This window comes from Monopterus albus, unplaced genomic scaffold (genome assembly GCF_001952655.1).
Source record: "Monopterus albus unplaced genomic scaffold, M_albus_1.0 scaffold81.1, whole genome shotgun sequence".
Taxonomy (NCBI): Eukaryota; Metazoa; Chordata; class Actinopteri; order Synbranchiformes; family Synbranchidae; genus Monopterus; species Monopterus albus.
In genome coordinates, this window is record NW_018127961.1 from 81,439 (window position 1) to 91,191 (window position 9,753).

Genomic DNA, 9,753 nt, shown 5'->3' on the forward strand with positions numbered 1-9,753 from the left:
ACTGATGTTTCTAAAGCCATTGTAGTAGATGGCACATCTGCGAGAGCTGTGGGAGTGGTTCGACCCATTTTTTCTCTAATAGTTGTGATTTTATTTGTAAAGAAGCTCATGAAGTCATTGCTGCTGAGATCTAAGGGAATGTTAAGCTCAACAGCACTGTGGCTCTTTGTCAGCCTGGCTACAGTGCTGAAAAGAAACCTGGGGTTGTTCTTATTTTCCTCAATCAGTGATGAACAAAATGCGGTTCTGGCACTACGAAGGGCTTTTTTATATGTTATTAAACTTATTATCTTTCCCGGCTATGAAAAACTCTTCTGACTTAGTGGAGCACCACCTCCTTTCCAGTTTTTGTGATGCCTGCTTTAGGAAGCAGAGCTGCGAGCTGTACCACGGGGCTAACCTCCTGTTTCACTGCCTTCTTTTTCAGGGGGCAACAGTATCAAGTGTATTACGCAGGAAGGCTGCAGTACTATCAACAAGATTATTGATTTGTGTGGGAGTAAAGTTAAGGTGGCCTCCTTCCACTGTGTTGGCAAACGGCACTGAAGTAGATAAAGACGGAATTACTGTATTTCCTTAAACTTGGTAACAGCATTGCCAGATAGACATCTGCTGTAGTGGAATTGTTTCCCACATAGAGTATAATCCATTAATGGAAATTCAAAAGTTATTAGAAAATGGTCAGACAGAAGAGGGTTATGGGGAAAAACTATTAAGTGTTCAGTTTCGATGCCATATGTCAGAACAAGATCAAGAGTGTGATTAAAACAGTGAGTGGGTTTATTTACAGTTTGAGAGAAGCCAACTGAGTCTAATAATGAACAGAATGCATTGTTGAGGCTGTAATTGTCAGCATCTACATGAATATTAAAGTCACCGACTATGATTATTTTATCTGTACTAAGCACTAAATCAGACAGAAAGTCTGAGAATTCACTTGACTAGGTGGGGTGGATTCATTTAAACTGACAAGTTCTTCCTGCTGTAACCACGTTTCAGTAAGACACAATAAATCAATGTGATGTTCACTTATCAAATCATTCATAACAGAGTTTTAGATGAAAGAGTTCAGATATGAGTTCTCATGAATAACTCCTCTTGAGTTGATTTTTGATTTATATAATTTAGGTGATTGGGGGGCAGACACAGTCTCTATGGGTTACTGGGAGTTTTGGGTGGGTATCAGCTGCAAAGAGACAGCGGAGAGGCGTGTAAGACTGTGACCCTGCATCCTGGACTCAACTCTGGGTTGTCACAATTTAGGTTGTAAAATAAACTCGTCCAGATTTCTAGGTAAGAGAGCCGCACCACCCAAAGTGGGATGGATGCCGTCTCTGCTAATCAGACCAGGTTTTCCCCAAAATGTTTTCCAGTTGTCTATGAAGCCCACATTATTTTCCAGGCACCGCAGTTGTCTAGGTGGTTGGCTGGTCATATTGGGCAGGGGTCCAGAGAAAACTACGGAGTCTGATATTGTTTTAACGAAGTTACACACCGACTCCACATTAATGTTTTGTGACCTCCACTGGTGAAGTCGGGAGTCATTAGCATCCCTTTCTGATAAAAGGGGTGTGTCGGTCCATAAAAGACTTTAGTGAAGGATGCTCTCATGTATCCTTGATCATAGCTTCTCCAGGCAGCCTCCTCACTCACCAACCAGAGCAGGAGTAGAAACTTTAGGCCATCCTTCAAGATGGGGACAGGATCAATTTCAGGTTTGTGTGAAGATTGAGGAGCGATGAACGATCAGTTAGAGGACTTTGAATTTACCCCTGGTTTCAGATAGTTTTATCTTTGTTCCTTTCCAGCAGCATCAGCACTGAGTTTGTTTGTAATAAACAGAACCAGGACTTGGTGGATTTTGCACAGCAAGCCTGAGGAGTGCCTTCCTGCCTAGGCTGTCTTCAGATCAATCTTACAGATCAGTTTGGGCTCCTGTATTGTGGAATGGTCTGCCACGGGATATTAGATCTGCTCCGAACCTGATTGTTTTTAGATCACTTCTTAAAACGCATTTGTATTCACAAGCTTATAACAACTTCACTGATTGATGTATTTGTTTTGATTATGCATTTTTGCTGTTGTTGTTTTATTGTGTAGATGTGTTTTATCTGGTTTTATTAAATTTTATTATTTTTTATGTTTTACTGTAAAGCATCTTGTAACGTAGGTTTAGAAAGGTGCTATATAAATAAATTTTTCTTGCTTACATTGATTAGCTTCACACCAAGATTCCAATCACAAGTTGCAACAAGCTCACCATGGCAACCAAATTTGCTTGTTTTATCAACATTTCTTTTGGCAATTCTGACAAATCAAAAAGAAGCATGACAAAAGCAAAAGGTAAAATAAAGTCTGCAATCAAGGGGATCTGTGAAAAAGCTGTCACCTTAAGTCCCTGAAAAAATGTTATGATGGTGTGCAGAGTTTCAAATGTTTAGACTATGGATTAAAGTAGAATACAGCTGAACTGCAGGATGTTGTACTCAGGACAACCACTCCTTCACAAACTCAAACCGCAGTCCTCCAATTAAAAAACAGCTACCTCTTATTAAGTGTCTATTAAACATTACTTTCAGGTATGTGCTGTAATGCGTGTGTCTGTGTGTACATACTGTATGGGTGTGTGTGTCTGGAGGGTGAAGCCACAAGCATGTTGAAAATGTAAATGACTAGCTGAAGTGGAATTGAGACAGACTCAGTGTTATATTTGGTGTCAACATCTACTGTAGTTGGTTTGGGATTTATGCAGACATCGATTAGTGTATATGTGCCTGTTTACAGTATGCGTGTGGGTTTGTGAGCATGCGTGTACATGTTCCAACACTCTGCTCACAGCAGTGGTGCCAATGATTAGCTTGTCTGTCTATCTGAGCTGCAAAGAAACCTCAAAGGTCTCTTTCATTTCAGTACCACAGCTGACAGTGCTGTCTGTGTGCGTGTGTGTGTGTGCGTGCGCGTGTTCTCCCACTGTTCAGCAGTCAAAACAGCATGACAGCTCCATGGAAGGAACATGTACAGACACACACAGTACCATAAGCTGTGGTGGTTTATTCACCTTGAGGCGTGATGATGACATGATTTATTTTGTCACTGGATCCATGCAGTAAGATCAAACTGCTGTCTGAGTTCATCTTAGCAAACCATGAATGTTTCAGCAGCTGCACTTGTGAAAAAGCTTTTTACATGAGTGTGACTTGGGACAGCTCATCTTAAAGTTTTTCAGCAGTGATAGCTGCCTCGGTTCACATGAAATGTGGTTTTAAGCAATGCAAGATGTGTAGTAAAAGCTTCACTGATGGGCGGGCTGAAAGTGCCACATCTACACTGGCTGTGCATATTGTCAGAGCACTCTCTTACTGTACATGCACAAATTAACACTAGATTGCCAAAAACCTCTGTATTATGCCACTGACTGGTTTGGATTTAACCCTTTGAACTTGATCCTGTTTTTGCTTGTTCTTCCACCCTTATCAGTCAACACATGAGCTGGACATGTCATATTCAGGAGAAATCAAGCTACTCAGAAATGCCATGAACTGGCTTCTGAGTGGTTTTTGTTTTAAAAAAAGCACTGACATGGGTCTTATGTATGTGTGAGGCAAGATTGATCATGATGAGAAGCACTTCCTTCATGATTTGAAGGTGGATTTATGGACATCAATGACTCAGAGAAGACAGGGTAAAATCAGCTGCTAGGAGTTAACATGGAAAATCAGTAAGAAATCATGGCTTCGCCTAATCTGTCTACCTCATGAAAACACAAAGCTCCCTATCCAAAACATACTCCCTCATTGTGTTCAACACACTGTCTCCTACTCGTGAGGCCATTCAGTAACCTTGAGCTGCAACCACTGGTCAGTTCACCGATTGGAAATTAGCCAGCAAAAACACCAAAATAAAATAGAGTAAAACTAAATATCTCTGGATTTGTTGATTTCATAAAAGCAGTCAGAAACATCTTCATGGCATATGAAAACACCACCTTTGATATCTTTCTCAATTGTTGACATGCTGTGAATAAAACTAGTAGAGCCAGGGTGCGATATTTGAACATCCGGAGACAGATCAGCTCATCCGGTCACAGCTCAATGACCCATGGCTTCTTTTTTTTTTTTTTTTAATTTCCACTCATTTATCCAGGATTTTCCTTTAATTTGAGACCCATCTGTATATTTGCACTTCCTGTTGTAGTGGTGGTACTGTACCTGTCAATGTGCCACTTCCTCTCCACCAGCAGGTGGATTTCTTCAATGCGTCTGTTGTTAGCGTAGTGCAGCCTTTTAGGCAGGTGCTGCTTCAAGTATGGCTTAAAGTGCTGGTCTGCTTTCTTACACTGAAAATAAAAAACACATTGGTATTTTGACCTTAGTATTGCATGTGTATCTTTATTGCCTCTACAACAGTACAGTTCTCATGTTATTATGTTTTACAAAATCAGCTCTGTTAAAACTCACTGAGTTCAAACATCACACACATTCTTATATTTTTCATGCAAGCCTCACACTTACTGTTAAATTTGCAACAACAGCCTTGGGGTCATCTGAAAAAAGCACAAAGGTCAGAGCAGAAAACCACTGCAAAACATTTACCATCCTTTGTAAAGTACAATGAAGATCATACTGTACTCTACATCTCAACATGCAAACAGCAAATGTAATGGACTTCAGCTGCTGCACTAGTGACACGTGATCATTTTTGTGGGTGTAGTTTGTGCTGCTGCTGAACTGTATTATACAGTTATTATACAGACAGGAGTTTCTGTTACTTAGTACAACCTCACTGATATACATTGGTGGACTAAATAAAAGAATCATGACAGAAACAGCAGCACAAATGTCATCCTCAAAATGACCATACAGTTGAATCAACACCTCTCTGAAACACAATCTGAACCTTACGAAGGAGGGTTTACTGCAGGACTGTTGGGTTAGATTGATGAAGAATTATGTGTACTTACTAAAGGTCCAATCAAGTGTAGGTTAGTTAGGACAAATGATTTGTTTATTTGATTGGAACATGCTTCTACTCACTCTGATATGGCACACTTGCAGTACAACACTGCTTCCAGTGTTAGCTATTGCACTGTAGCGAATGTGCACACTGCCAGTGAGCAGATCAAAAGCGATTGTTTCATATTTGTTAATGAGGGTCTAACAAACCAAAAGTTCAGAATACAGTGAAGCCGTCTGCACAAATACAGTAAGTGGGCAGAATGCCTAAACATGTCAGATGAGAACTGGTGAAAAACAGACACAAATCCAAACAGAATAACAAAAGAACAAAAAGTACAAACTAATAAAAGAAAGAAAATCACACAGACACCTTGTATGGGCAGAGAGAATGGAACGCTCTCTCTCTCTCACTCTCTCTCTCTTACATTTGAGGTTGTTGGGGTATCTGGAGCGTATTCTGCCTAGGGACCCAGGTATGAGGATGATGTCATTAACGCTGGCCATGTAGTTACTGAGGAACTCAGTGCGATCACAGTGGGCCTCCTCCATACCTGAGAACATACAAGAAGATTGCCTGTCTATCTAAGCTGCTTCAGTGGAGTTGCTTTGTGTTCATGTAGTACTAGGTATAAAAGGAACCAGTAAAAATAATTTCTTTCAGCATGAGATTTTGATGTCACAGTGCGTGTCTGTGCTGGTGTGCATGTCTATACCGTGATCCCCCACCAGGATGATGTTGACACAGCGGTGCAGTTTCATCTGTTTAAGTCCGTTCATCAGTTGGCCAATGATTCTGTCAATCATCCTCAGAGGGTTGTTCAGCTGGAACGCACAAAGGGAGTCAGGGTCAGATGAGCTTCGATGAAACATAATATGCACACAAAGAAATAATGATCTGGCATGTATGGCACTGTGTCTGTTTTGTGGGCTTTATGATGTCCAGCAACATACACACACACACAGTGCAGTAGACTACAAATGTTTAAGGCACTTTAGATGTTAAACAAATGTGCACAGTTTGCGTAGTAGACCTGGTGCTGTTTGAAAGGCAAATATTGATTTGATATAGACATTTTCTGTTTACTGAATGTTGTGTGAAGTTCACTGATAGATAACAACTATCAGCATTATATGTGAAGGCATCCTCACTTTACTTTTAGAGCCTAAGACATTTGCACAGTAGTGTATATGCACACGTGCAGATACGGAGCACTCACGTCTGTGTTCATGGGCCCCATTTTGTGTCCATCTGTGTCTGGTTGTTCAGAGTGCATGGCGTAAACATAGGGCCTGAAACACATATTAGAGATGTGTTTGTTAGAGTTGCAGTGGTACTAATAATACCTATTGTTTGGCATTTGGCGATATGACTGAGACAGTAGCCGAGTTTCAGTACTTATACCAAAATAACACTGTGCATATGCTATAAATAATGTCTATTTTCATTCTGAAGGACCAACTGTGGCACAGGATTAGATTACATAACCTCAACCAACTAATGAGAAATAGTAACTTTTTCCACCTTTGTAGATAGGCTGTGGGTGCAAATGTTGACAAGGAAAAAATATAAAGCAAGAAAAAAACAGGAAGATAAAACACACGTGAAGTAGACATAAAAATGTCAACAAAATTCACCTCTCTCCTTCAGGGAGATGGAGCCACTGCAGTATGGTCAGTATCCTTCTCTCTAATGGAATAGTGCTGGAAAACACACAAAGACACAATGCAGGGTAGCTTTGGTTAACATTTAGCTGCTAGTGACAAACAAGCTCCTGCTCTCTTGAACCATTAAACCCTTAAACTCCAAACTGTTCTTCGTCAAAGCACCTTGTAGTTGAGGGTTGTAGAGTAGAACAAATTAAACTGTCTGAAAGTCAAATGCTGCCTAGTGATGAAGCCACCAACCAAGCAGCTGGCTGTCAAACAGTCCACAGCTGTCAGCCTTCAAGCCCAGGATAAGGCTCTGAATAGGTCTTGATGTACGAGGCCGCAGGGGGTTAACACTTGACAGCAGGCTTCTTGTCTCTGTGTCTGCTCTCTTTCTGTACTTTTGTCTCTGTTTACACTATCAACTCTATATTCCCTCCTACCAATGTGTGTTTTATATATGCTCCCTTTCTTCTTCTTCTTCCTTCTTTCTGTCCTCCCTTGTTTTGTGCTTATGGTTGGACCTCCCAGAAAGCTGAGCCCAACAACCTTCACCTAGAGCGACAGCACCTGGTCCCTATAACCATGCCAATCCCCCCAGTCGTACTATAACACTAAACTAAACACTAAACACAGACTCCCACTCTCTCCACCTTCCTGTAATATACACACTCCTCTCTCTTACTTCTTATTCTCTCTTTCCTTCGGTCAGTGCCAAGTGCAAGAAACGCACTGGAAATGACACCCTTACCCACATGGTGGTATAGAGTAGCATGGCCGTGACCCTGGTTCACAGAGGAATCATGTATAGTATCAACAAGCCCATTTGCACAAATTGCTATAAAAACAGCCAAACGCCATCCCTCTGCTGAGATCCACCTCCTGCTTCATCAGAGCCTTCCCTGTGCTAATGAGGGCTTCTTTGTGTTTCACAGGCTATAGTGCAGTTTAGTGCAGCAGCCTGAGTGAGCAGCAGGAACATGAAGCAGCATGTTCTGATGACTTGGAGAACTTTCACCACCAAATAACTTACCGTGTCTGAATTATTTGATCAGTGCAGGTGCAGCTGCGAAGAATGCCAAATGAGTTGTGGTGCTCCTCCATCAGTCCCCCTCCAGGCAAAATGTAGCTTGGCTCATGTGACAAGTGAGAACACAATCTAACCCAAAAAGATCAAGGCTTTATGGGAAAGAGGGGATGGATGTTACCATCGGATGGGCAGCATTTATTCATGGCACCCAAGACAAAATAAGCCACTGCCACTCATATTTTATAATTATGACAAAGCACACGCACACACACACACACATGTCCAATGACAGTGAATTTGACTCGTTTCTGGTCACCTTGCTGCAAAAATCTTGTCTGGCTTACCAAAATACTGTGAAATAGACAAGCTACTTCTGACTCCCTGTGAAGTAAAATTACAGATGACATTTTATTTGTATTTAGGCAGAGTGAACTGTAGTTGTAGAGGTGCCAAAGTCAGATGACCTGGAATGGAAAAAACAAATAAAACAGAGTGTTGTGTAATACTGTATGTACTCTACTAGAGCTGCGTGCAGTCTTCTGCAGCTCTATCATTAGTTTTTTCATTGAGCTTGTCACCCAGAGCAACATGGTGGTGCAATGGTGCAGCCGAGGTACATGTGAGAAAGACTATAGCTGTGTCTCATGTCTCTTATATGGATCCACGTAAGATGCAAGGAAAACATGAGGAGAGAGGATTCAAAGAAATGCCCATAACCTTGTTAATATAATACATTTTGACCTGTCACAATAATAAAGAGAATGATGGCTGACTTCCATTCAGTTACCTCAATTTCAGTGTCCTGCTACTGGTGCTACTTGGTTAAGATTAGTATGTGTGTGCGTGCATGTGCCTTTGTATTACTTACATTATGGGGACTGAAACCTGTTAACACACTCACATTGTGGGGACTTGGCCTTCCTTGTGGGGACCAGAGGGTGGTTAGGGTCAGGTTAAGTGTTAGGCAAGTAGGGTTAGGGTTAAGGTTAGAATACTGTATGTCTACAGGAAATTAATGTAAGTCAATGTAAAGTCCCCACGAGGAATGAAAACACAGTATGTGTGTGTGTCTAGGCCATTCACTGTCCCTCAGCCTGTGGCATATTGACATATACTGGGCAGCAAGTCTTGCCCTGTCTCCCTGTCCTAGGAGGATTTTTGATTCTGAGTTCATGTAGCTTTGAAACCAGGAATTGCAGAGTCAAACTTTTCAAAACACACCTATTTATAAAAAGACATTGAGAGCAACAGAGTGGTGAGTTCGGTTCTACGGTTGTACTGATGAAATCCACAAACTGAACTATAAAAATCAGACTTACTATCTCTCCCATTAGTGGCAGAGGTTTAAACCTGCAGAAAAGTGACATTTTCTCTCTTTATTTGGTTAAAAAGCACAAATAATGGTCCACTTTAATTATGAGTATACCCTGCCTTTGCCCAATTGCTGGCTGGGATTGGCTCCAGACCCCCTGCGACCTCGTTGCATGGGACCGTCATCGGCATAAAAGATGGATGAATGAATAATTATGAGTACACTACATTTAGAAGGTCAAAAAAAAAAAGAGATTACGATGAATGAGACACCTGAGCTATGTATTTTTAGCCAGCATTTAGCAGAATTTTTTGGCAATCATTTAAATGTCATATTTGTTATTTAATTTATTTTCCAACCTCCCAACTAATTTATTGACACATTACTGCGCATGTTGGGTTTTTTGTTTGTTTTCAGATGACATAATAAAGCAGAGAGCATGGATACTGTCTGTTGGGACTTCACACGTGGTTTGGCTGTGATCTTTGCAAACTACTACAGTTTCAGCCTGCAGTATACTGGAGATGCTTCATGCACTCTGGAATTGATCCAAAGGTAATATCATTACTGTTTTGTTACATTAATGTTGTACTTGTGTACTTACTATTTTACTTTACATTCTAGCTTGTACAGGAGGAGTTCAAGTATCTTGGGGTCTTGTTCACGAGTGAGGGAAGGATGGAACGGGAGATTGACAGGTGGATCGGTGCAGCTTCTGCAGTAATGTGGTCGATGTACCGGTCCATCGTGGTGAAGAAGGAGCTGAGCTGTAAGGCGAAGCTCTCGATTTACTGGTCGATCTACGTTCC

At 41.2% G+C, this 9,753-nt stretch overlaps 1 protein-coding gene across 1 annotated transcript in view; it reads right to left on the bottom strand.

The window, feature by feature from the left end:
- The window catches only part of enpp2 (ectonucleotide pyrophosphatase/phosphodiesterase 2), a 37,957-nt gene that overhangs the window by 14,619 nt on the left and 13,585 nt on the right, over nucleotides 1-9,753 (bottom strand). Inside the window, exons 10-15 of the mRNA XM_020606760.1 lie at nucleotides 6,591-6,656; nucleotides 6,173-6,245; nucleotides 5,669-5,777; nucleotides 5,381-5,506; nucleotides 4,512-4,543; nucleotides 4,209-4,336 (exon numbers count right to left, since the gene is read on the bottom strand). Of these exons, the coding sequence (XP_020462416.1) occupies nucleotides 4,209-4,336; nucleotides 4,512-4,543; nucleotides 5,381-5,506; nucleotides 5,669-5,777; nucleotides 6,173-6,245; nucleotides 6,591-6,656 (534 nt within the window). The remainder of the gene's footprint in view (nucleotides 1-4,208; nucleotides 4,337-4,511; nucleotides 4,544-5,380; nucleotides 5,507-5,668; nucleotides 5,778-6,172; nucleotides 6,246-6,590; nucleotides 6,657-9,753) is intronic.